Source organism: Neolamprologus multifasciatus, chromosome 18 (assembly GCF_963576455.1).
Source record: "Neolamprologus multifasciatus chromosome 18, fNeoMul1.2, whole genome shotgun sequence".
Lineage (NCBI taxonomy): Eukaryota > Metazoa > Chordata > Actinopteri > Cichliformes > Cichlidae > Neolamprologus > Neolamprologus multifasciatus.
In genome coordinates this window covers 13,212,849-13,240,536 of record NC_140456.1, presented here as the reverse complement: position 1 = coordinate 13,240,536, position 27,688 = coordinate 13,212,849, and the positions used below count along the sequence as shown (strand labels likewise).

The 27,688-nt window shown below is 41.4% G+C and overlaps 2 protein-coding genes across 4 annotated transcripts; one reads left to right on the top strand and one right to left on the bottom strand.

The window, feature by feature from the left end:
• Nucleotides 1-2,178: 2,178 nt before the first annotated feature.
• Nucleotides 2,179-20,655, top strand: phc3a (polyhomeotic homolog 3a). Of its 3 annotated transcripts, none has more exons than XM_085141605.1 (15): nt 2,179-2,517; nt 3,698-3,891; nt 4,981-5,136; nt 5,219-5,293; nt 5,389-5,541; nt 5,684-5,773; nt 6,534-6,750; nt 6,961-7,595; nt 7,681-7,786; nt 7,870-8,156; nt 8,730-8,886; nt 9,023-9,134; nt 13,307-13,436; nt 14,780-15,080; nt 16,035-20,655. In XM_085141605.1, the coding sequence occupies exons 2-15, from the start codon at nt 3,733-3,735 to the stop codon at nt 16,187-16,189; spliced, it is 2,733 nt and encodes a 910-aa protein (XP_084997731.1). In that variant the 5' UTR covers nt 2,179-2,517; nt 3,698-3,732; the 3' UTR covers nt 16,190-20,655. The 3 variants fall into 3 exon arrangements, with proteins under 3 accessions (XP_084997731.1, XP_084997730.1, XP_084997732.1); XM_085141604.1 differs by having other exon boundaries at nt 9,017-9,134; XM_085141606.1 differs by lacking the exon at nt 5,684-5,773 and having other exon boundaries at nt 9,017-9,134.
• Nucleotides 16,946-27,688, bottom strand: dapk3 (death-associated protein kinase 3). Its single transcript, XM_085141623.1, has 9 exons — nt 27,555-27,688; nt 26,788-26,897; nt 23,865-24,225; nt 23,155-23,284; nt 22,962-23,010; nt 22,826-22,852; nt 22,582-22,734; nt 22,106-22,151; nt 16,946-21,906 (listed from the first exon to the last, which is right to left on the bottom strand). Exons 2-9 carry the CDS (start codon nt 26,847-26,849, stop codon nt 21,370-21,372), a joined length of 1,365 nt encoding a protein of 454 aa, XP_084997749.1. The 5' UTR covers nt 26,850-26,897; nt 27,555-27,688; the 3' UTR covers nt 16,946-21,369.

Here is a 27,688-nt window from a genome sequence, read left to right as displayed (position 1 = left end):
CAATGTGAACGTGAGAACTGCTATGTTGTCTGGTTTGGAGATTGTAGCACTGACAAAGACAGGATGACGATTTTAAGCTTTTCACTGGGAATGACAGGACTAGAAAGGAGTATATCAGAGGGACGGCTCAGGTCACGCAGTCTGGAGACAAAGTCAAAGAGCTAAGGCTGAGATGGTTTGTGGATTTGCAGAAGAATAGTGGATATTTTGGACAAAGGATGCTGAATATGTGGAGCTGTCAGGCAGGAGGAAACGAGGAAGCACACAGATATGGATGTGGTGAAGGAGAACATGGTTCGTTCTCGTTAGCAGACTCATCTCTATAGCCCGGCTTTCTGGAAGGCTGTAGCTCAAAACATGTGCCAGCTGATGGACGCTCAGTCGTTTTTTCAGACAAAAGACAAAAACAGAAGATAAAAATCTTTAAATCTTATGTGGATAAAGCAAAAAAGGAGACGTAGGCTATGACAAGATTATAATATAAGAGCTAACTTGAGCTTTTCTTTGTATGAAATCAGCATAAAGTTTCGCATCATTTTTGTCTCTCGCTGAGTTTGAGATTTAGTCACGGTATGAGAGCCGGCCGTGACCAAATCTAATCACAGTAAAATAAACTCTATTCTGACGCAAAATATCACATTTTTAGGTGTTTAAGTGGCCTGATTGTATTTCAATAGGATGTAAATTTCGTGTCTCCTCCACACGTCACCATAGCAACCGTGTTAAACAGAGCTTTAAAAGGATATTTATTTTAACCCAAACCACCCTCTGTTTGTAACAAAGTGAACTTGATTTTATTTTAAATATCCTAACCATAACAAAGTAATCTTTAATAAATACAGATAAAGTTTGGGAAAAACCGTGACGTCTCTGTGTGAGCCACGCTTTGCACCAACCTCCGAGTGTGTGTGTCATTATTAGTAGTATGCTCCGTTCACGCACGTGGGTACACATCAGTAGGCCTACATATGTAGACTGGAGGTCGGGTTCACAAACTCCCTGAAACTGAGCTTGGGATTTCTTAAAAAAGCTGGGATGAATAGCTTGTTCAGTTAAATTGAGTTCCGGGATGATTTGGGGTCCTGGGGAGGGGGTCAGTCATTACAGGAAATGAAGCTACTTTGACAAAGATGACAGGACTGAAGAATACGGATGATGGGACTCCACAATTTGTTTTTAATTCAGTTCCGTTTTATTCATATAGCGCCAATTCACAATAACAGTCGCCTCAAGGGGCTTTAAAGACCCTATAAAGACCCCAAGAGACAGATGACCGCCTAGTAAGCACTTGGCGACAGTGGGAAGGAAAACCTCCATTCTTACCAGGAAGAAACCTCCTGTAAAACGTGAAGAAGCCTCTTGGGTGAGAGGCGAAACACCTTTGCGAACCCAAAAAAATCCAGTTGCCTCCTTTCTTATTTTCAAGCTTTCAAAAGCTCAATGACTTTTGCAGGATAGAAAAATGGACCAGGAACAAGCAAGAGCTGCCATTTTTGCTCTGCGCATGTGTGTTAGCATCCTCTTTGATCCTGGGGATGTGAAATTGGCCATGTCCTCTGTCAGGAGATTTAGTCATAGTTTGTTTTGTTGTTGTTGTTTTATGTTTACCCCCTCAAAGTCAAACGTTTCACTTCACCATGTCTGAAAAACTGAACTGAGATAATTGTATCTTCAGTCTGTGCTCTTAAAGACTGACATGTTATAACTTATTATAACATGTCAGTCTTTCAAGGTCGTTAGACTTGTACAGTCCAGAGAAATGTTCATGTTCGTCAGCTGGTAACAATTCTTCAACTAATAAAGCAAGAACCTACTACGAATATATAGCTTTCAAGCAATTTTAAAATACAAGACTCAAATGATGAAACAACAGATACAGAGGACTGGAGGGAGGAGTGACAAATAACACGAGAAACCAAACAATAAACTAGGACTCAAATGCAGCGAGAACGAGCTTAAAAAAGAAAAATACAACATCCAGAGAACGCTAACCTTTGTCCCCAAAGGACCATGACCGCTTGTCTTCATTAAAAAAAAGTAAAAAGTGAACCAACTATACTTAAAAAGAAGAAAACTGACTTTGTTGTACTCACGGGACACGAATTTGCAGCACATACTCATCTAACCATCATATATTATTGAGTGACAGAACAATGAATTCACAAGACCACGTGGTCATGTGACATGACAGCGATATTAGTGATAAACAGGGGGACAACGCATCTTATCACGAGCCTACAATTTAAATTCATTCATTCTAAAACAAAAAGCGTTTGATCGTCAGACATCGCCTCTTCTCTCTTCTGTGGCTGTGGAGGGTCCTCCCGCACTGCGAGCGGTGCTGTGCCGAAGCTTTTTTTTTATTTATCATCATATGCTGCCTGCTTCGCAGCACACCGCGTGATTTTTTTTTTAAATCACCATTTTAAGCAGCGCTGACGCATCAGAGGGCTTCATGACTGGGACAGTGTGTCGGGATATGGTCAGCTCCTGATGGCCCATGTCTTCCAAAACCAGGCAAGTATCGCCGACAAGAGGTCGATGGTTGTGCATGCATAATGCGCAGTGTGAGCGGTGAGGGGCAGAGCGGCGGGGGTTGTCATCCAGATGTGCTGGATGTAGTCTGTGAAGGTCCACAGACTGGACATTAAATATCAGGATTATCCGATGGTTCAGGGTTTTTGTCGAGGAAATCCTGCACGCGTTTACTAATCTACTGCGAAGATCAATCAGAAAAAAAGAATCGATATTCTGCGGCTACAGGCGTGATTTATACAACCCACGCTACTGTATTATTATTAATATTGTTGTTGTTGTTGTTAAAATGCTCTTAAATTATTACAGAGGTGTGCGTGCCACCCCACCTCACACAAGATTTTAAAAACTTAATTATGTGAAGTATTTCCATTTAAACGCAGGTTCAGGGGCTCTTGGTGATAATGTTAAATATTACTGTTATTAACTCTATTGTTCTGTTATTGTAAATTCACCTAATTTAATAAGTGTCAGGATTATATGTTTCTATTTCAAAAGTCCAAGTTTAGTTTTGTTCACCTGGTTTTATTTTATTCTATTTCATTTTTAATTCAAGAATATCAAAGCTCCCTGTGAGGCAGGGTATCTATTATTTGTGTGAGGTTTTTTTTTTTAATTTAATTAAAATGTTTCTTGAAGTAAAACTGCCATAAATGATTTAAAATTATATTTGGCTTTCTTAAAAGAAAGTGGAGTCATTTAAAACCTGTCACTCCACTGCAAGTCATAAAAAAATAAAGACAAGAGGGAAGGGTTCAGTTTTGACACATTAAAATATATTAAATTCAGGCTTATTTTCTAGTCCCGCACCCTGAACAGTCACCTCAAAGCGCTGGTGCTATAAGGTAAAAATGCAACAGTATTTAAAACAAAACAAAACAAAACAAAAAAACAATAAATAAATACAAAAAAAAAAAACAAGCAACCTGTCAAAGCAAGCACTTTGCCACAGTGGGAAGGAAACACTCCCTTTTAACAGGAAGAAACTTCCTGAAAATAGTGGGAATATTTTCACATAGAAAATGATTTTTCTACACCAGCTCCTGTCTGTTAGTTTGTTTGTTTTTTTGCCTGGAGTGAAAGCATATTTTTACATTTACACATGAATCAGAGAAAGTTGCACATGTTAATGCATGTCCTTTTTTTGTTTTTATCTCCACAGATTTCCTGATATTGATTCTGTGTGTAATCTGGGACATGGACAGACGGAGCCCAGGAGACAGACAGGCAGACACCAGTAAGACAGTAACCACTGCATCGTCATCATCTGTCGTCACCATGGCAACACCCAGTTCCAGCGCCCAGCCGCCCTCTACCTCCCTCAGCATCATCCCACCAGACAGACAAGCAGTCCAGGTAATAAACTGCACCTGCGACCAATATGTGTGTGGCTCATTTAGAAAGTCTTAGTTTCACTTCACAGGTAAAGAGTCAGGGTAATAGACAGGAAGCTGCTTGCAGTCCCTACGCACGGTGTGCTTGACAGGCAAAAAGTCCAAGCTGTGGAAAATACCTATAACTGTTTAATTTTTAAAACACACAGTCAGCGTTGTAGGCAGTACCTAGTATTTCTGTAAAGTGCACACAGAGGACTTGATTTAAAGGTGATCCAAGTAATGAACAGTACCACTAACCTCAGTATGCATTTATCATATTGATATACTGAATATTAATTGTCTATTGACTGTCATTTGTCAAGCTATCAGGTAATACTTTTACGAGACAGTCCAGAGAATAAACAATAGTAGTAATTATGCATCATAGTATATACACTATATTGTCAAAAATATTCACTCACTCATTCAAATCATTGAATTCACCTCTTCTAATCACTTTCATGGCCACAGGTGTTTAAAATCCAACACCTGGCATCCAGACTACATTTATGCAAGATCAGGTAGCCCCAGTCCGCTCATGAAATTTTCTCGTCACTAAATATTCCTCACTCAACCGTTAGTGGTATTATAACAAAGTTTGTGACCTTCAGTAAAATCTAAAGGTCACAAACTTCATGCGGCCTTCAGAGCAGCTCAGTAGCAGTGTGTAGAGAGTTTCATTGAATGGGTTTCCATGGCAGCTGCATTCAAGTCTTACATCACCAAGCACAATGCAAAGCGTCTTATGTGGTGGTGTAAAGCACGACATACCACTGGACTCTAAAGCAGTGGAGAAGTCTTCTCCTTCTGGCAATCTGACTGTCCAGCATTAGTGTCTGACCTAAAACTACATTTCAGGAAAAATCAACAAAAATTCCCATCATAATAAACCCTATAGATTTAGAATGGGAGTCACTAAAGTTCATATGTGTGTGAAGGCAGACAGGTGAATACATTTAGGAATATAGTGTATTTGAACAGGTGATTAGATTTTGTTGTTAAAGTAGATAAATAGCCTTGTAATGCTTTTAGCCAGTCTGAAGAAAATGTACATTGTGTGATCCAACAGGTGATCCAACATGCCATGAACAGACCTCAGAGCATGGCGGCCCAGTACTTGCATCAGATGTACGCAGCCCAGCAGCAGCACTTCATGCTGCAGACAGCAGCCCTGCAGCAGCACCAGCATCCCGCACATCTGCAGAGTCTGGCCGCCATCCAGCAGGTCGGGTGGTGTCTGTCTATGTGCTGTGTGTCTGTGTGAGGATCAAGAATGGAAAGTAAAACGTGTTCTCACTGCTTTTCAGGCTTCAGTCTGTCAGAGGTCACCTTCTTCTTCTACAGGCAGTTTGGTTCAGGCTGCGGGTGTTTCCCAAAACCCGGTAAGCGCTTAAGTGTGTTCTCACTCTGAGCACAAATAGACGCCTGAGCCTATTTAGCATTTGTCACAGCTCTCATCATGCCGCCCCTCATCCAGATAACTTTACCAGCATCTCCAGTGACCGCAAGGCTGATTGGTCGAACTCAGACATCCACTGCCAGCGCAGCCACAATATCTCAGCAGGCCATGCTTCTAGGAAACAGACCTGCCAGCTGTAACCAAGCTCAGATGTACCTTCGAACTCAGATGGTAGAAACCTTTTCATCTTTGATCTCGAGCTGCATTCATGCTGCTTTACTGTGTTGCCATTTTGACTGCATGAGCAACTGTTTATGGCTGATTTTTAACCAACGTGGCGTCTGAGCTTCCCTGTTGCTTCTATCCTTGCCAGCTGATTCTAACTCCTGCAGCCACAGTAGCTGCAATTCAGTCAGACCTCCCCACTGTGACCTCCTGCTCCTCATTACCTACCTCCTCTCAGGTACAATCATGCCACAGTGCTGCACAATTATGTGCCTCAGGCTGTTACAGAACATACAGTGGACCTATTATGCTCATTTCAGGCTCCATGTTATTGTCCTTGGACTCTTTTGCAGTAGCTTTGCTCACTGCCCGCAGCTTTAAAGTTACTTTCTTCTGATCTGCTGCCCCTCTTGATCTCATCATTAAGGATATCCCTCCACTCTTTGACATCATAAAGAGCAAAGCGGGTTGTGTTTTTTTTTTTTTTTTTCAACATTACATACATTATTTAGATCAGCGGTCCCCAACCTTTTTTGCGCCACGGACCGGTTTATGCCCGACAATATTTTCACGGACCGGCCTTTAAGGTGTCGCGGATAAATACAACAAAATAAAACTAGTACCGGTACCGAAAAAAGAAGATTTATTCATAACACACGTGAAAAGACCCAGGAAAACAGACTTAACGATAAAAACGATAACAAAATAACACTGAAAACTGATAAAAACCCTGAAAACCATACATTTCACACCCGAGCCTCAACTCTCGCGGCCCGGTACCAAACGACTCACGGACTGGTACTGGTCCGAGGCCCGGCGGTTGGGGACCGCTGCTTTAGATCATAATATAAGGAACAGCAGAATAGGTCCACTATTTCTGTATTTATTTATGTGATGTCAGTGTGTTAGGACAAGGTACAGCACTGGCTCTTTACTCCATGACCAGAAACGTTTAATAACTGCGAAAACTAATTGTTAACCTCTAATACTCGCTGCAGAATCTGGCTCTGCGTACCCATTTGCCGGGAGCTCTGGCTACAGCCCACAGCGTCATCTTAAAGCCTTCCACCGAGTCCCAGGCCCTGCCTGCAGCCACCTCTTTGTCCAAGACTCCAGTCTGTGGGCTGAAGAGCACCCAACTGACTGATGGCTCAACAGAAACAGCGCCATCTGATGCCACCTCGTTGGTGTCAGGACCCCAGATTATAACCCCAGGTGAGAGTGTGTCTTCCACGGTTTGAGATAACTGCAAGTGTAAGAGGCCAGAGACAAACTTAGGGTGGACACTTGGTTTTGGTTTGATACATGCCATGCAGCAAGCATACTGATGTTAATGTAATGCAGATGTTTGCTTTTTTTTGTCAGGTTAAGTTTTTAATGACAGCTCACCTGCTGGTTATTATGTTCCTCATGCTTCCTCTGCAGCCTACCCTCCAGTGCAAACCCACACTCTAGTCAAGCAGCAGCTGTCCTGTCCAGTAGGCCAGCAGGTGGCGCACCACCAGCTCATCGTCCAGCAGGCCACAGGAGGGGCTCCCAGCAGCAGACAGTTGCAACCAATTGCCCTCAGAGTAGCACCCCGAGATACCCACTCCAATCCTCTTCCTCTGTCGGTTAAAAGACTAACCGCCTCCAGCACCCACTCACAACTACGGAACGAGCCCCCAGCCCTGTCTTCTTCTTCCTCCCCATTAGTCACCAGCATGCTTGCATCATCACCTCAGACTTCAGTCCCAGCTGCTGCCGTTCAGCCTCAGCCACCTCCTCTGGTGGCTGCGCCACAGCGTCGGACTTCATTCCCACAGAGCCAGCAGCCTCCACCTCCTCCTCCTCCTCTCATTCTCCCCAGGCTGCCCCAGAACCCCTCGGCCTCCCTTCACAGGGTATCCCTGCACTCAGTCCGGGCTTTGGCTGTCCAGTCAGGACAGGTACTGCTAACGGAGCGGGAACTGCCTGTGGCAGAGGCTCTGGTCCAGATGCCCTACCAGAACCTACCACCTCCTCAAACAGTGGCTGTTGATCTGAAAGTACATCCAGTCAAACACAACGAAACTGCACCCGTGAGTCAGCACGTCCTGCTTTGAAGAGCTCCTGAGTAGATTATGAGTTGGTTTGAATGAGGTTTTGTTTTGGTTTGATTTTCAGTTGGGGCAAAAGTGCAACGTAAACAGTCAGAGCTCAGAGGAAAGGAAAGATCCTCCAAGTGCAGAACAAGACGGGACCGCTACACCATCCCAAAAAAATTGTTCAGGTACAGAATTATTCAGTTAACAGGATAACCTGCCTCCGTGAGACCCCCCTCACCCCTCACTCTTTATGCTTTTTATTGTGTAGCAGTGACGGATTCATCCTCCATCACCCCCAGCCACTGGAGGAGTCCTCCAGTGGAGGAGTCCTCCCAGCTCACGACCACTGACAATAGCGGCAATAGTGGCACCAACAACCCTCCTCCTCCACCACCTTCTCCTTTACCTCCTCCCCTCCTCCCTGCTTCAGCAAAAGTCCCCAGCCAGCCTCCTTCTGCCCCTGCAAGTCTCCCAGGAAGCCCCAAGAGGTCAACCCACGTCCTCACACACCTCGTGGAGGGCTTTGTCATCAAAGAGGGCCTGGAGCCGTTCCCGGTATGTGGAGGTGCCCTTTGCAGAAAGTTCACTGCTGATTAATGGGAAGCACTACAAAAGCACTTAAAATCAGCTTTAATCAATTATTTAATTATGTGTGTATAAACAAAATGAAAATATTTCTGGAGCAGGTGAGGAGAGGAAGGTGGAATAAAACTTTTCCAGGCATTTAAAACTTAAGTAAATGTCTAATTTTAATATTATAAACAGATGTAAATATGACAAATGAAATACGACAGTGCATCACTGTCTTTACATTATAACACTGGTGATGCTCTACAGTCAACAAATGATGTCTGTCACTTTATCAAAGCTGCTGGCATGGCTCATTTATGCAGAAGGTGTCTTTTTACAAGGAAGCTTGATGCAACTAGTTAAGGCTATAGTGAGAGAAACTGGTCAGTGCCAACTTGTAATCTGTCACCATGCAGTGTTATCGTTGTGCAGGACGTTAGTTGTGTGAAACCTTGTTTCAGTGAATTAAAACTTTTTTCTTTTTCTTTTTTTTTTCTGAAATTTGGGTTAAAAAATTGGTGTAAGGTTTTCAATTTTTGAATGTGCTACTCAATGCAGGTGGGTCGGTCATCACTGTTATCGGAGCAGCAGGCTTCCCTTCCAGAACCCCAGGACGTACCGACCAATGGGGACGCAGCAGACGACAGTCCTCTGGATGCTGACCAGTCAGATTCATCTGACTCTGAGATGGAAAATGATGGCCCTACAGGAGAAGGTGAGAGAGGTGCGTGTGTGTGTGTGCGTGTGTGTGTGTGTGTGTGTGTGTGTGTGTGTGTGTGTGCGTGTGCGTGTGTGCGTGTGCGTGTGTGTGTGAACATGCATGATTAACAGCTGGTCCTCTGAAGTTGCAGAGCTCGGGGAGAGTGTGCCAGACATGTTGCAGTGTGAGTACTGTGGAAGCAGCGGCTACGCTCGCACGTTTCTGCGCTCCAAACGCTTCTGCTCCATGTCGTGTGTCAGAAGGTAAATAAAACATTTACACAACGTACTAAGTTTTGTCCTCTAGTGTAATTATTTATTACAAAGAAACATAGTTTCTTTTTTTTTCTTTTTTTCTTTTTTTTTTTAATTGACATTTTAGAATCACTATACAATACCATCAACTTCAGCTATCTGTCAGTACATATATTTTTTTCTTTTTTTTCTATATTTAAACAACTAAAATATCCATACAATAAGAATGAAAGAAAAAGAAGAAAAGAAAAAGAAGCAAAACAGGAAACAACAAACAAAATAAATAAAAAATACATAAGGAAAAAGAAAAAGGAAAGAAAAATAAATAAATAAATGTAGGGAGTGTGTTTTTGTTTCCATTAATGTAACTAATATTTCCTCTAGTCTTCTAGTAGTTAACAAAGTCAAAATCTAAAGAAGAACATAGTTTCAGTGATTCACTCTGTTAACATGAACAAACTGTAGGTTATTACAAGACGCTCATTGCACCACATCTCAAAGGTGCTCTACTAGACTGGGATCTGGTGACTGTGGAGGGCATTTACAGTGAAGTCATTGTCATGTTAAAGAAACCAGTTTGAGATGATTTGAGCTTTGGGGTTTTGGTGTTATCCTGCTGAAAGAAGCTATGAATGAAAAAACAGGCGCTTCATCACCTCCATCCTGCTGCCCGTGACCATGAAATCAATCTCACTTCACCATGTTGAAGGAAATCTCAATTCCTAAAATATATCAGGAGGACTGAGGAGAGAGGAGGCTTTAGCTATAATTGAGAATGCAAATGCGTGTCCACTGGATGCATTTATTTACCTTTAGCATATAAAAGAGTTGTGGGAAACAGCTGGAATATACAAGTCATAGTGGGAGGAGGATTCTTTTTTAAAGTCATCCTTTTTTCACGTTATTTAACATGATCAAAGTTTCTGCCCTGCACAAAAAAGCACCATGTGTTAAATTAAAGTAATTCTAGTTATTTATTTATTTATTTAGGGTTAGGGTTAGGGGGTTATGATGTCATAAAATCCAGCTGTGGGTCTGCTAGAACAAAAATGACACATTTCATTGGCATCACTTTAAAATGAGGTGTGACATTTGTGAGGATGACTCAATTTTCTAAGTGCCTGTTCCCTCAGCTCATTTGTTCTCATGTCTCTTCCTCACCTCCTCCTCTCCCATCACCGATGGAAGAAAATAATGTGAAGAGATGGAGCAGATGCATTGGGCACTTGCAAACTATGAAATAAAAAGGGGTTAAGACATGCAGACTTAGGGAACAGGTAACCTAAATCAGAAATTAAAAGAGCAAAGATGGGAAGTAAAAGGACGTAGTAGTAGTAGTGGAAAACCACATTAGGATCCCACCTTCAAAATAAAACAGGAAGTAAAACAAAACAAGAATTTATGATGGCAAGAAAAAGCCAAGAATCAGCGTTTCACAACACAGGGCCGATGCATAATACAAAGTCTGTGTAAATTTTAATATTTTATGGTTTGTTATGAAAAGTTGATCTTTGTCGGTGAGAACAATTATGATTCATTATTTTGAATCTTTTTATGTTGTTGTTTTCAGTGTTGGCGTGTGTCATTCGGCTGAGGTTCACCACACTGTCTTAGAGTCTGTGGAAAACATGAGCAACACTCACGAACTGCCGGCTTTAACAACAAAGCATTTTTTTCTCTGCAGAAACTACAGAAAATTACAGTCTGTGTCAGTAAAGTTAAATTACATCATCTGACATCTGCAGCCCGCTGACGCAAGTAGATAATCACTCCCAGGTTTCCCCCTGAGTCTCCATCAAAGCAACAAAAAGAGGACAGCTCGGAGTCCCGATGCTACCTTTCCCAACTTATTCACAGACTTCAAGGATGATGTGATATAATAACATTAGGGACGAATGCACTTATTAACCATCTGTCAAGGTTATCCGTCATCCAGGTCATCATAGTTTTCAAAAAACCTAAAGAAGTCCAGACGCATTTCCTTTCAAGCTCCTTAGAGCATTTATTTACTCTTAAATAACCCTTAAAAATCCTCACTCCTTTTACCCTAAGGACAAAAATGCCACCTTCCCATAAACTGCTGTAAAAATATTACTACATAATATTTTTTCCACTTTAAATGATTCAGCCTTTTAAACTACATCAGCCTGAAATATAAATATCAAAAATTTATTATAGTTTTTGGGTTTTAACCCTTTAAAGACGGGGAACTCCAGCTGAGGTCGAGACTGCCAGCTTTTTTCTTTCCATCTGTGCAAAAATCACACTGCCTTTGCATTTACTGAGTCCACATAAGCCACTGAGTGTTGCCCATGCAGGTTTGTCAGGGCCACAGTTTGCTGCAGGATTTCATCCAGGATAGTGTGTAGGTCTAGGGATCAAACCTCTGGCTGCTGGGGCATAGCAGAATGTTGCAGTCTTTGTGGGGGACCAAAATATGGGGTTGACCAAGATGGAGAAGAGATTGAGGAGTCTATCCTGTCACTGCTTCAACCAAACCACCTCCTTTCCACTCTCACCTTCAGATGAGTCAGAGCTGGACTCCAGCTGGTCCATTTCTACCTCTGAGGCCTCCTCCATGTCAGCCTCAGAGTCCTCAGAGGAGGATGACGGCATCTTAACACTCATGGTTCACGATCACTTCCAGAGCCTGTGTGTGCTGTAAAGTCTTGCCATCTCCAAAAGGACTGCTCCTGCACTACTGCGCATACTTCTAACTGTGGCTGCCGTGCAGATGCATAAACTACTTGAGTGAGAACCAAAATAAAGTCCAATTTTGTTTTGGTTCCTGCTGCTGAGATATTGTTGAAGCTCTGAAAGGGTTCTCATCATTCACTGTTATCGAATTAGTTCATAACACCGAGTGTGGCCTTCTAAGAGAACAGACTTGAAGGTGGACATCGTACACATGCACACACATGCACACACACACACACCATCATCCAAAATCAGTAGGACACACACTTATCATTTCAGCAGCAAGGCACTTTTGCAGAAAACATCAAAAGTTGTATTTTCAGTGATTTTCAATTGGGCATTTTTTGGCCTGAGGATAAGATTAATATCAGCACCGCCAAAAAATGGAATGGCCCAACATGTCCCCAGGATCCTCTAAGGCAGGGGTGTCGAACTCCAGGCCTCGAGGGCCGGTGTCCTGCGGGTTTTAGATATCACCCTGGGTCAAGACACCTGAATTAAATGATTAGTTCATTACCAGGCTTCTGGAGAACTTCAAGACATGTTGGCTGTATCCCAATTCAGGGTCTGCAGCCTTAAAGGCTGCATTTTAAGGCAAATTACGTCACAGCGACACGACAAAGGCTGTCCCAATTCAAAGGCTGCTCGAAATGCGGCCCTCAAATGCGTCCTTCATTTCCCTGAATTTTAAGGAAGTGGCGTGATGCCTTGCTGTGATGGTCTGTGATTCACCTTTTATTGTTTATTTTATTTATTTTTTATTTTCACTTACTAGGTACGGGACAGACTTGAATGAGGAAAAGAAAAGGGAGAAAAGAAGAGGGGGGAAAACAGCGGAGAAGAGGGACGGGGATAAAAGGCAAAAAAACAAAAAACAACTAAATAAGCAGACATAAAAAAAAATACATATATCAATCACCTGGATCACCTGTTGAGAAAGAAAAAAGAAAACAAGCAGAAGAAAACGAGAGCAATACAATAAACAACATCACGATGATATATGGGAATATAACAGTAGATACTCAATATTAAACATTATTGTGCAGCACTAATAACGTTAGTGACGTTTGTACTAACTTGGTTTTAAAGCCTTTACTTTAAAATATACGCCGTTCATTAGCTGACCTTAATCTTACAGAGAATGATCAAAGCTCATGTAGAAACAAACAAACAAATGAACAAAAGATTTTCTCCTTCATTTCTGTCAAACAAAGCTGTATGAAACGTTTCCAGCTGTTAGTATCATGGTTGCTAGGCAACCTGGGCAGCGCGACGGAGGCTAGACCGTCCTCTTTCACAAGCCTCGCACCTAGCGGTCTTTGAGTACGCGGCCCTTGTGGCTGCCTACTTTAAGGCTGCAGACCCTGAATTGAAATCCAGCCGTTGAGGAGGTCATTTAGCCATTTAAATCAGCTGTGTTGGATCAAGGACACACACCTGTGCTCTAAGGGTTAATCAAACATTTCACGGCTGTTTTTGTTCAGGTTCAGTGTGAGCTGCACCAAGCGTATCGCGGTGCTGCATGCAGGTCGCATGGCTCACAGGCCCGTGGGAAGGAGAGGACGACCCCCCAGCCGAGTCAACGGAGCATCCAGAGAGCACTTCGTGATGCAGGTCAGTAGTATCGTCGGCCTGATGCATGCATGTATAAACTGTATGGACAAAACAGATACTGGGTTACCTGCAGGAGCTGCTCAGCCACTGAAATGGATGGCATGAAGCTCCCTGTGAACGGTTTTTATCCTGATGTTAATCAGAGGAGGTTTGGAGCTCTGCAGTCACTAAAACTCCACGTTAATGTTCTAGGGTAAAACAACATATATCCAGCTTTCTGCAGCTTTCCTCATGGGCGTAACTTTGTGCTGAACATGGGGGGTCAGGATCTCTGTCTAAATAAATAAATCTGGGTAAATTCCCAGATGATTAAACATGCAACTATTTTGCTGGTGTTAACAGAAATGAGTAACAAAAATCAACAGCCTATTTATGCAAGATAATTCATAATTTTATTGGGGGGGTTATATTGGCTAGGTCTGATTATGGGGGGGGGGGGTCATAACCCCTGGAAATTATGCCCCTGGCTTTCCTGAAACACTCATCAGTTAAGTGTTTGTGTGCAAGTTTGGCAAACAGTAAATGACTAAATGACAAACAAAGGCAATCCTGTTTGTTTAAAGAAAAACAGCTTTGGAGGTTTTACTAATAGCACTTATCTACCAGAGGGACTTTATTGGTAGGGTTTGTTGGGTTTGCCTCTTTGCTGTGAGGTGACAGTTAGTAAAAACGACATCATATGCATCTTGTCAACTTATTCTCACAATCCAAAAAGAAAAACGCATGTCATCTTGGTCATCTCTTTTGCAACTTCTTTTCAACACAAACACACTGCAGACACAAAACGATCCGCAGCTTCACATTCGTAAGCAAACCAGCATGTTGGACAAATATATCGAGGGTGATCGGGTCAGCTGGCAGATGGGGATCTCTAATGAAAACAGCCGAATGGGCTTTGCAGGTGGCCAGATTCGTAGATGTCTATCAGCTCTGGAAACAAACATTAAAATGACTCATGCAAAAATATATGTTAAGGCTGCAGAGCTTTCAAGCATGTTGCCCTGTTATATGCTGTTTTAAATCACTCTTCATTCAAAAATATGAAGAACAGACTTACAGACTGATGATTATTACAGTTAGGTATAACAAAAATGGATTTTTGAAGGCTGATAGACTCCAGAGGTGGTAATGCATGAATTTTTTTTTTTCTGGTGGAAACGGGTTGGAAATATTTCTAAAAAGACATTTAAATGTTTATTTGATGCTTAAAACATTCCACCAGCTTGAACCATGAGGTTTGCAGCTCACGGTCTAAGACACGGTCTAACACCTGCTTTCTGTTTGTTACTGTATGAAGTCCAGCTCTGAAATACACTGAATTTTTGTGTCTTTGTGCTTCTCAGGCTCACAGGTCATTTGGCTCCAAAGAGACCCAACAGAGTTCACCGAGAGAGGAAGATGAGCATCACGAGGATGAGGAGGAGGAGGAGGAGGAAGAAGAGGAGGAAGAACAGGAGGAAAAACAGGAGGAAGAACCTCCCGTTCCCATGACGACCAGGCTTCGAAAACAGGCTGAGAGAGCGCAAGAGAGGGTGAGGGAGCAGAGGACCGTAGAAACGATCATTGTTTCAGACACAGAAGACGTCGGCTGTCCGTCTCAGTGGAACGTGGAGCAAGTGTTTTCCTACATCAGCACCCTGCCAGGTAATGCGGTTTTTCACACTCCTGAGGTACAGCTTTTATCGATAAAGAAATGGCAAACATTAACGGTACGACCTCTGACCTCGCAGCACGTCTGTGTCGGTTTGTAGTTTGGTGTGATGGGTTTGCTTTAAGGTGAGTTTTGCTTCCCTCTCGCAGTTTTTGACAGGTTAAATATGATTTGCAGGCATGAAAGTTTCACGTGAACATGTGCTGGTTGATTAAGGGTGACTGCACATAGTGTACACCCACCAGCCACTTCATTAGGTACACCTGTTCAATTGCTCGTTAGCACAAATATCTTCAGCGACCTGCTTGAATTCAAGCTGAGCATCAGATTGAGCAAAAAATGTGATTTACTTTAAATTTGGCACTGTTGGCACATTGAAACTGAAGGAGATGGGTTTCGGCAGCAGAATACCACACTGGGTGCTACATCTATCAGCTAAGAACTGGAAAACGAGGCTATAGGTCACACAGAATGACCAATATTAGACAATAAGACAAAAAGACAAAATTTCCTGAGTCTTGCTTTAGATGGTAGGGAATTTGGAATAAAGTATGGATTGACCCTGGCTTGTCTCACCAATTCAGGCTGCTGTTATTGTTGTTGCTGACCATGTCCATCCCTTTATGTGCAGCAACTGTGTGATGCTACCATATGAATATGGACCAAATCCCTGAGAAATGTTTCCAGCACTTTGTTGAATTAGTTGAGGCAACCTTAAGGCAGTTCAGGAGACAAAAACTGGGTTCAAACATTTACCAGCAAGGTATATCTAATAAAGTGGCCAGTGACTGTATGTTATGCGTATCACATTGATGCTGACAGGTGTTAAGCACAAAATGATCTTGTTTAAATCCAACCCAATGCTTTATTTTATTTACACATAAAAATGAACACGGTCCACACAGCATGGTGGCAGAAACCTCTCTCTCCGGTTCTCTTTCCATCAGGTGGTGCTGATGTAGCCGAGGAGTTTCGCTTCCAGGAAATAGATGGGCAGGCTCTGCTGCTTCTCACAGAGGATCACCTGGTCAGCACCATGAACCTTAAACTGGGACCAGCACTGAAGCTTTGCGCACACATCAACTCCCTCAAAGATGCATAAATGTAACATTCCTCCTCTTAGTGAATGTAAAGAAAAGCAAGGATCTCCTCACCTCTGCAGAGACAATGAGGAAGTGCTGCTCATCTTTAAACTGCCTATTTTTAAACACTGTCACAAAAGAGAGCAGAGCTCGCTGAGTTGAACTGACTGCAGTTTTTTTTTTTTTTTTTTTAAGACAACTGCCAACTATTTTTCTGGGTTTTAGCTTTCCATTACCCAAGGACTCAAAGTCGACTCGCTCTCAGATGATTTTACAGTTTTACCTCAGCTGCTCTGGCTCGTTTCTCCTTATAGTTTCACGTTTACAAGTCTCAGCAGTGCATATTTAAGTTTCCTATAATCACTCAAAACCAGTTAAACTGCAAAAGGCTATATTTGCCATCTTTTGTATATTGAAGGATTAAAATGCAAAATTTTAATACATTTAAATACTTAAACCAAAAAGGTACCATATAAAAATCCAACTCTTTGCAGGAAACCAGGCAACATAAGAAACACACAGGGGAAGGACTTTTTATACACACAGGGTAATCAGGGAAGTGGAGACAGCTGGGGATATGATACACAGGTGCAGAGAAGCTAGGTAATCACTGGGGAGGAGGTAAAACTCAAAGCAACACACAGGAGACTGAAAAACTATTTTATTTTATTATTTTTTTGCTGTCAATAAGTCAAAATTTGGGATATTATCTTATTGAAAATTATTTTCTCAGAAGTTTGAGTTAAGTTTAAATTCTGACCTACAGGTGATTAAAGTTTTGTTTTTGTTTTTTTTCTCTTTATTTTTCACCCCAACTTAACACAGACACCAGAAAACTAATTTGTTGCACAAAAGGAACACGAGTTTAGAATAATGAAGAGAAAATAACACAGGGACACACACAACCTGAAAGTTCTCACCTGGGACAGGAATCAAATAGGCACCAAACCCAGAGATTCAAAAATATAACAAAGGATCAAACTCACAATAGAACATGAAGAAATCCAAACATGAATACTGACGTGCTCTAATGGGCCCTTTCTTCGCTGCCTGGCTCCATGGAGCCCAAGTGACATTTGCCATAGACTTGCAGAATTGGCAGATGCACCCCTGTGTTTTTCACAAATGAGAACATGTTCACCCTGAGCACGTCACAGATCTGAAAACGTCTGGGGAAATCGTAGAGAGCCTGTAAAAGCGTTCAGCATGTGTGGTTTGGTGGTGGGTCAGTGATGGTTGGGGAGATATATCCATTTTTTTGGCCACAAATTTTAATTAAACATCAAATTCATTAAACATTTGCATCAAATGCTTTGATTTGCAATGTCAAAAGTGAAAAGCTCCCCTGCATCTTTCTGTAACCTGTTGACTTTCACGTGCTCCGATATCTTCCTCTGCACTGACATGGCACTCATTTTCTGTACATATCTTCCAATATGTTCAGTACTACCATTACACCTGTGAGATCAGTGAGATTTTGACATTAGACAGAATAAAACAAACTCCAAGACCAATAAATTGTAGTAAAAATGTCAGAGATTGTGAACTGTGGGAGATAAAAAGACGTCTCAAAGGAAATTAATATAAAAAAGCCTTCCCATAAAAATGGGTTTAAAGGAAGTGGCTGACTCTACTGACATGATATCCTCAGGCAAGGTTAGTGCCTTTGCCCAAGGACCCCGGGTGCATGCTGGTGCATATGGTGCTCAGAGGATAGAGATATAGCCTGGAGCAAGGCCATGAAGGGCCCTAAAAGTCATCCATAAAATCTGTTCTAAAACAAACTATGAGCTGCTGTAGAACAGCAAAAAACAGCTAAAACTGGAGTTTCATTTAGTTCTGATAAACAGGAGTGATTTCCCTAAATGTCCTAAAATAGTTAAAGATGTTAACAGACACTGAGATGGTCAGATTTCATTTATTTTTGAGATGAGAAGTGAGCCAAAGCAACAAAGATGAGCAGTTCTTTCTCTCACCGCTTGTCATTTCGCTGTAGTGATCGTAGCAGTTCTGACTCGAGTTATCCATTTGTTTCAAAATGGTTTTTACATGGGTTTTTTTGTACCATTTGTAGACAAAGAGAACAAATGATCATCATTACATTCGACAAACGCGGTACAATCTCACTGTTTACAAAGCAGATTATTGCCTCCTGTCTTCAAGATGGAATTTGATACGTTCACCATCAGCAAACGGTTGTGCTGACTTATGAAAGTTTTACTGACTACAAGGTTATTTATTGTTATTTATTGTTGTCATAATTAATATACAAATAAAACAGTTAGAAAACAGTAGTGTTTTTTTCTTTGTGTAATTTTTTTTCCTGAGATTTAGGGTCTATTTCTTTATCTAAAATTCATTCTTTGTCTTTTTCACTTTTTTGCTTAAACTGGTGTTGTCAGCGTTGATCTCATTAAAATGACGTTAACGGCATAACTGCAAGGGGCTGCTCCACGCACGGGGCAATAAGCGCTTACTCGCTAACTGAGATTTGCTGCGTTAAAGCAACGTTTTTTGAAGCGATAGTGTTTATTGAACCTCACGACAAATAAATAGACACTTTGTGAACAAAATAAATAATTAGACAACTGACAGACAAGTGGTTTGTTTAATGGCCAGGTGAGAGCTGTTCTCTGATTATTTCATGACAAATTAAGCACATAAGAGATCTGGAGTCACCCAAACTCGCAATGTGAGAGCCAAAGAAATGTTTATGTCATGATTGGGCTAAAATAAACCTATCAGAGAGAGACAGCAAAACCTTAAAGTGGCCACAACAACCATCTGGTTCATTTTTTAAAAGGAAGGAATGCAAAGACCAGAAAGACCACAGGAGACCGCTAAAGTGGATGATGACAGAATTGTTTCACTGTTAACAAAAGCAGCCTTCCAACACCTAACAAAGTCAAGAACTTTCTTTAGGAGGTATTAGTATCACCGTTAAGGTCTACAATCAAAAGATGACTTCACAGATGTAAATACAGAGTGCTTACAACAAGGTGCAAGCCACCGGTTACACTGGAGAACAGGAAATTTGATTTAAGGTCAAATTGATTTATGTAGCACATTTCCAGACAGACGATGCTGCACAAAGTGCTTAACAATATAAAAATGCCATTAAAAAGAAACAATGTAAAACAATAATAACAATATAAAGCAACGATAGGACAATAAAATAATTAAAACAATAACTAAGACTATTAAATAAGACCAAAATGCTTGGGTCATAGTGTGTTAAAAGCCAGGGCATAAAAATGTGTCGTTAGTAGTGATTTAAATAGATCAAGTGTTTGTGCAGATCTATTTTATATTAATATAATATTTAGGGGAAGACTATTCCAAAGTCTGGGACCTGCCACAGAAAAGGCTCTATCACCACGAGACCATGGGATGGATAGCATTAAGTTTGAGCTAGACCTCGTGGTTTTTCCTGGAGCATAAACAGAGAGGGGCTCAGACAAGTTTCAGACATGGTGGTATTATGGTATGGGCATGCATGACTGCTGGTGTTTATTGATGATGGGTCGAATGCTGAAGTGTACAGGGCTAAACCTTCCAGTACAGATAGATAACAATCCACAGCAACCTGGTGGGTCATAATTTTTAAGTTTCTCAAAGTACATTCACTTTAAGCGATTTAACTCACTTCTGTAATGTTGTATGGATCATGGTGTTGTGCTAGCGTGATAAAATGAATAATCTACACACAGGTAAGCTTTGGTTGAAGTGTCAGTTTTATTTGCTTGAAACGAGTCTGGACAGATGCTTTACAGCTCTTTCTTACATCAACAGACAGATTAAAATACATTAAAATTCCTCTACACTCATATAAGTGCAAATGGATACATTTCTCTACAGAAAAATACTACAGATTATACAACAATGCCTTCTATGCTGTACATGTGGAATGTGTCGGCTGAATGTGGAACTCATCGATGGAGCATTTAAGGTGCGCAGGGATTTAGAGCATACGTACGAAGTTTCCATGCACACTATTTGGTTTACAAAGCTGCTTGTGCAAAAGTCACTACGTTTTAAGACACTGAGCAGATGATGTTCACTGGGTGACGGATGAGTGCTCACAGAGGCAATAAGGTCAATCAGATTACAGGCACTGCAAAGACGAGTATATACATTCCCAGATCTGGTTTTCCCACTGCTCCATTTCATCCAAGAAACAAGAACAACTTACAAATTGTTTCCAGGGACACTTACTGGGGAAAAAGCATGTAATTTGATACCAATTACAGGTAAAACAGAGACTCTCTTCCAGACTATTTTGACTTTAAGCAAAATAAAGTAAAAGATAAGAAATAACGTTTGCAACATTTCCACAAAGTCTCTGATTGAAATAAAACTGGTTAAAAATAATTATTGCTCTACTTTGCTGGTGATTTCTTTTGCATTAAAATGTCTTTGAGGTGCACAAAAAAAAAAAACCCTTTGTTAATGTAACTTATGAAAAACTAACCCTAAAGTCTAAAAACTGCCTCTGTTTGATCTGTAATCAGTTTATTTTTCTCAGAAATGTTCAATAAACTTCTAAAATAAAAAATAATCAGACATTAAAATAAAACCCTAAAACTTTCTTTATTTTGTGCTGAGGGTTTGCATAATTTATAGTTACACTTCCCAAATATGAATTTTAAAGTCATTTGAAATGTAAAAAGGCAAAAAATAAATACCACCTAATGCCTCACAAACCTGAAACTATACACCGAATATTGTGAAGCTTTCTCATGTGACCTGAGGCGGGAACAGATGACTGGAGAGTGAAGGCTTTTAAAGCAACAGGAAGTTAAGACCAGTTTTTAAAATAATAACCAGGTATAATAATAACCAAGTAAACAAATGAATTCATTTCTATGTGTAAAAAACAAAAACAACCCCAAAACAACCAAACAGCTGAATTACAGTACATGAAATGAGTAAAAATATAAATAAATTCATTGACACAGGAATGATTTTTCAAAGAGGAATGGCTTCCACATGTTGCCTCTCTGCTTCTTGTTCTCTCAAACGTGACATAAAAGTAGGATTTTTATTTATTTATTTTTTCCCTTTCTGATGGGCGACAGCGGCGGCGTAGCTTATGATGACGACTGACCCTCTCAAACTCCGCTGTGTGGTGGACGAGCAGAGACGACAGGCAAGACGAAAGCTTGATGATGAAACCCTCACTGCTGGATGTCAGCGCCGTTCACGGCGTGCTGCCAGAGCTGAGGCCGTCCTTCTCTGCCGATATTGACTTCACCAGCTCCTCCACCCAGCGGACCTCGGAGGCCACCTGCTCGGCCAGGACCTCGTAGCGGTTCTCCAGGCGCCCGAACTTGCGCTTGAGGATGTTGGCCGACTGCATAGTGACCCGCGCGTCCTCCTGGCACTTCTTGCGCTGCGTCTGCGTGCGCTGCAGCTCTTGGCGGATGTGGTTCAGGTCGCCAGAGATGCTCTGGTTCTCTTCCTTGTACCATCCCTCCTTCTCCTCATATATCGATAGCAGCGCTGCCACGTCCTCGCGGCAAGAGCGCTGGTTGCGCTCCAACTCCTTCAGGCCTTCCTCAGCCACCGCAATCTCCTCGAGCACCTGGGAGAAGCGCTCAAAGTTGGCGTAGGTGTTGTTCGGAGGCATGCTGGAGTGGGACTTGATGGTATACTCCTTGAGACGAGTAGTCTTCAGGCGCCGGCGCTCAGTCTTGTGATCTCTGTCCTCCTGGCGTACGTTCCGCCTCTTAATGACCTGAAGAGGTAAAAAGGTACAGGTCTGAAAAACGAGCAAGAATTTGATGACAAGAACCAAAAGATGGGAATAAAAAGTAAAATTTTCAGTTGGCCTCTAATTATCAGATGTGAAATTTCACAGAAAGTTCTTCAATTTTTTCCCCACTTCACTGAATGTTTAATCTATAAAGATGTAAAAAAAGACTTAAACTGCAAACCTTAATCCAGGGGTGCTCAAGACTGTCATCAATGGTCATTCTTTTCCTGCAAAAGAAAATCCATTAGTGTTGGTTAAATGCTGAAGACCAGGGCACTGTGAGTGCCAGCATCTGCATGAAGTATACAAATATTCTATGCAAATTGCACATTCATATAGATAGATATATCTACCTATATAGAGAGATATATAGATATTAACCATGTGCGTGTTTGTTGATTTAGTGTGCTGCATTTTTTAGTTTCTGCATGTTCTACAGTCATTACACTACGTATTTAAGAATTATTTTATCTTCCCACTGCAGCTGAGCGACCACTGATTGATTGATCAAGGTAAATAAGCAAAAGTTAAAATTCTGCAAGTCTAGAAAAAAGCTCATCACAGCAGACAACAACAATGTGCCATAGCTATAGCTAATACATTTCTGGAATTGTGACATCAACAAGCATTGGATAACAATCATAAAGATATTCTTACTTAGGATCCTTTACTAGCAAACGGCGTATGAAGTCCTTCGCCAGCTCGCTGGTGTTGCTGAAATACTCCTCATCGAAGTCGTAGTTGACAGCTGAGATGTTGGTCAGCGTCTCTTGTTTGGTCTCGCCCAGAAACGGCGAGGCACCGCTCAACCTGTAACCAGTCAGAAACTTTACTTTAGAGCCCGTTTTGAAGAATCGGGTGGTTTCTGTTTTTTTTTTTACAAACTATAAGCTTCACTCACAGAATATACGTGATGACACCAATGCTCCTGCAAAGACGAGAGGATAAATAAAGATCAGTAAAAACTGTTAGATAGGTTAAACCACAGCTTCAGAAAGTGGGGGGGAAAACAACAAAAAAACAGGTTGGTATCTTACCACATGTCTGCCTCCAGTCCAAGTGGCTCATAGTTGACTATTTCTGGTGCTGTAAAACACAGGAATGAGCCCTTTAATTCAAAGCAGATGTAATCTGAAGCCACGATTACCCTCTCACAGGGTCTGACTCACTGCATGGAAACAATCTGGCACAAGGCTGGAAGTGAATATTTAGGAGGCCACAGGCTCTCACCAACAAACTCTGGTGTTCCAAAGATGTTCTTGAACTCGTTTCCTGCTTTGATCTGATGAGCGATCCCAAAATCTATCAGCTTGATCCTGGGGTTGGGGACATTCTTGTCCAGCAGCATGATATTCTCAGGCTGAAAGATAAAAAAAAATAAAAACAAATGGAGAAAAAAAAAAACCTGTATATCTCTGAAAGGAGGAGGAGGGCGAGTCGATGACATTAGACACTGACAAAGCAGCATTTTCTACTTGAGCTTTTGAACCGTGACACTTGCATTTTATCACCACTGTCAAGAGCTTGCATACAAGTCCAAATAAGCTTTGCTCCTATACATGCCATCATCCACCAACTAAAATAATACAGAAATAATCCTATTATATGATTTTTATTCTATCCTCGTGAACTTAAATGCTGCAGTACAGTTTAAATGTTTTGGTCACCATATCTTTATTGATAAAGATTAGTAGTCTTTTCCTTTATTAGAAGCTTATGTCTAACTTTTAGCTATCAAAAATAAGATCAGTACATTAACCCCATTGAGAGTAGTCCTCCCTGAAAATATGATTTCATTAATGTTAAGATATTTAGCCCAAAATATATTTTAGCATGTTTTTAGCCCAAAAGAATCAGGGCAGCCATGTTTGTCTGCTCTCACCAACATGTCATCTACCACCACTGTATAAGAGCCCCTCAAGTTTCCCCTCAGTGCTGACCTTGAGGTCGAAGTGAGCGATGCGTTTGGAGTGGAGATACTGAACGCCATCCAAGATCTGCTTGAGAAACTGCGTGGCCTCCTCCTCACTCAGAGATTCTTTCTCTGCCAGGAAGTCGAACAGCTCTCCTCCAGACACCAGCTCCAAGATCAGGATCACATCCGTCTTGTTTTCAAAGATGTCATGCAGGGTGATGATGTTGCTGTGCTGGATCTCGCGCAGGATGTTGACCTCGCGCTCGATCTCTTCGCGGCTCACCCCCCGCCGGCTGGACGACAGCCGCCGCTTCTTGATAAACTTGGCTGCGTACTCGACGCCCGTGCTCTTCTCCTTGCACTTACGGACGATGGCAAACTGTCCGCTGCAGAGAGGAAAGATCAGAGAGATGTCAATGCAATGTTCTCCTACCTCATGTTGTGATGGGGAAAAAAAAAGATGTTTCTTAAGCAGAAGGCACTGCATCTCTGTCTATCATCATAGATATTTATCAGGAAAGACCTCTAAATGCTGTTAGCTAATAACCTCAGTTGTATCTAGTGTCATTTTTTTTCCTGCTTTTGCCCTTTCTTGATTTCCGATCTTGTAAATAAAATCCTGTATAGACAATGAACTTTGATCAAATTCAAGTAAAATTCTGTAGTGTCAAAAGCAGTCATGTCTTATCTTGTTTCAATATTTTATTTGCTTATTTTCGTTTAACTTCTTCACTCCCTTCACATATACAACTCACAATTAACCAGAGGAGAAAAACAAACAAACAAAAAAACCAAGTCAAGCACATTTACAGTCCTATGGCAAACAAAGCACACCCTTTCTGCTTCCATAGGAATTAAGAGGGTAACTAGCTGCTGCAAGTCATCACATGTATTTGATCAACCAATCAACAGTAAGTGTGAGGACCTCTATAAAAGCAGACATTTTGGGAGTTTGCTGATCTTTAGGATTAAGTCATCCCATAAATTTAGATCCTAGCAAATTCACCCTAACATCAGACCATTCAACGCTCAGGTAAACTGCAAAACACACCCAAGAACTACATCTCAGACTCCAGAGAGCTCAGTTAACATGTTAAATGTTAAAGTTTGTTAAATTTTTGGAAAGAAAAAAAAATGGCAGCAAAACTTAGGTTTGCAAAATTGCATCTGAACAAACCACAGGACTTCAGAAACAATCTGCTTTGGATATACGAGACCAAAGTGGAGATATCTGGCCATAATGCACACCAACATATAGCAAAATCAAACACAACACATCAACTGTCAGACACTGTGGTGGAGGGGTGATGATCCAGCCTTGTAATGCAGCCACAGGACACGGGCACCTTGCAGTCACTGACTTAACCGCAAACTCCTCTGTATACCAACGTATTCTACAGTCAAATGTGAGGCCATCTGTCCAACAGCTAAAGCTTGGCTGAAACTGGGTCATGGAGCACATGACCCCAAGCACAGCAACAAATCTCCAACAGAATAGACTGAAAAAGAAAAAGAATGAACATAGTGAAGAAGCATGAGCCAAAATTCACCAACAAACCGCAAATGATGATGATCAAAACTAGCACCACTGATTAACAATTGTTTCATGATCATTGACATGCAAATTATCATGGCCACTGATCAATGGCCTGCAATCATAGCATTGTAACATGGTGAAAGATGTACCCTGAGCTCCTTCCTCAATTCCGAGATGGTCTTTCCATTTTCACATAAATGCTCCCTGTCCAGGATGTGTACATCGTCATCATTGAAAGAGTCACTGGCCACTGGCCTACAAGTGTAAATACTGCTTAAGCCTGATCCAACTGTGCTGTGCTAGCCTTCTTAGACTGTGAAATTTCCATCAGTAACGGGGCACACTTAAAAGTCGACGTGTACCGTAAACCAACGCACACGGATCAGTATTTAATGTTTTGACTCTCATCATCCACTAGAGCACAAATGTGTCATCAGGACACTACAACACAGAGAGAACACCGTCCTCACAAAGGTAGTCTTGGGCATTGATCAATGGTCATGACAATTTGCATATGAATGATCATGAAACTGACCTCACAGCCCATTGTTTATCAGTGGTGCTGCAATCTGCAGTCAGCAGAGACTGAACTGAAGAAGTTACTTGGATGAGTGACAAAAGGTTTCTGCCACTAAAAGTGCTCCATCCAGAATTAAATTAAATGTCTGTTATCCAAACAGAAGTTAAAATCTCTGACTGAAGCTCAAGAAAGCAAAAGTGTGTTGTCAGCACAACAAAACAATTATTAACACAACTAAAAACAAGAAAATTCTGTTTTATTCCACATAGAATAAAACAGACTTATAAATAAAACAGTGTGGTTTAGATCCATTTAGTATCTGCACGCACACACACACACACACACACACACAGTCCGTCCCCTCTCTTACACTACAGCAGAGGTGCAAAGGCACATTGAGAGGCAGTGACGTCACACTTTTGCTGCATTACTGCAGAAAGAAAAGGTAAGCCAGAAAGTTGTGTTTCATCTCCAAAAATGTGATGACTCATTCACAAACTATCCAGCACAGCAGAAAAGAATTAAAGATGACATTTAATACAGTGCTGCTCACACATATCAAATATCTAACCCTGTTCACATCAGTCCCAACCTGGCATTAAAATCCATCTCAAGCAGCATTTCACATTTAGATCTGTTTTTATTTATGGAAAGCATTGATAAGCTGAAAAATCAGCGCTTACACATCTTAAAAAGAGGAAATTAAAAATGTGTCTTACAAATTAACCAAACTTTGCCATCAAAGCACTACTGCAAAAAGTGTTCTTACACTTTCAGATGAACTGAAGCACACAGCACAACAGCTGGATAGGACAGCAATGAAGAAGAAAGCAGGGTTTTCACATATAATGCTTTCAATTAAACGTTTTAAAACAGGCCCACAAAGCTTACCTCCCCAGCTCCTCTCCCATCTCGTAGTATAACTCAACATCCTCTTGCCTGAAGCCAGCCATGGTGTGCTGACTCTTATGATGATGATGGGAGTAACGCCTTCAGATTTCCTGCAGTCAAAAAATAAAAATAAAATAACTTAAACGTGGATATGTGACACAGAGGCCACAGACACCACAGAGTACAGAGTATGGAGGAAGTGATAAGACAGTGTTAGCACTTTAGGGCTTCTTCCCTCCTTATTTGGAGTCAACACTGCTTTGGAGACTTTTTAGCTGATGTCAGACCTCTGCATACCAGTCCTACTACATCATGTCCTTCCCGGGATCAGCTCTCCGACTCAATTAAAGGGACTACACAACCAACTATGTTACCTTTCAATGGCTAGATAACAAACTACGAGCCAAATGAATCAATGTTTAACTGACAATACACAGATAATGACTTTAAAAAGTCATTATCTGCCAGCGGCAAAAACGGCACAAAGGAAGACCTATTTAAAGCAAACACAAAGGAAAACTCGTGAAACGGGATAGTCGTGTTAACTTATTAGAATCTGAAGACCGTTTAAAGAATTTAAGGAAAGAAATAAAGGGAATCCCGACGACAGAAACCAGCTAGCTTAGCTGTGAAGCTAACATTAGCGTCCCGTAGAAACACAGCGCTTAATAAAGACAAAGAAAAGGATTCATAGTAACTCAAATACTGACAACAACGCATATATTTAGTCACATAAAAGTGAAGGGATTTCTACTACAGATACTTACAGTACGGCTGGCTACGAGTGCTGCATTCCTCTGCCAAGTAGTTGTGTGTGAACTCCCCGACTGAGAAACATCAGGCTAACTGCGGCGGAACACATAGCTTCCGGTGCCCTTCAAAAGTAAAAGCATTAACCTTC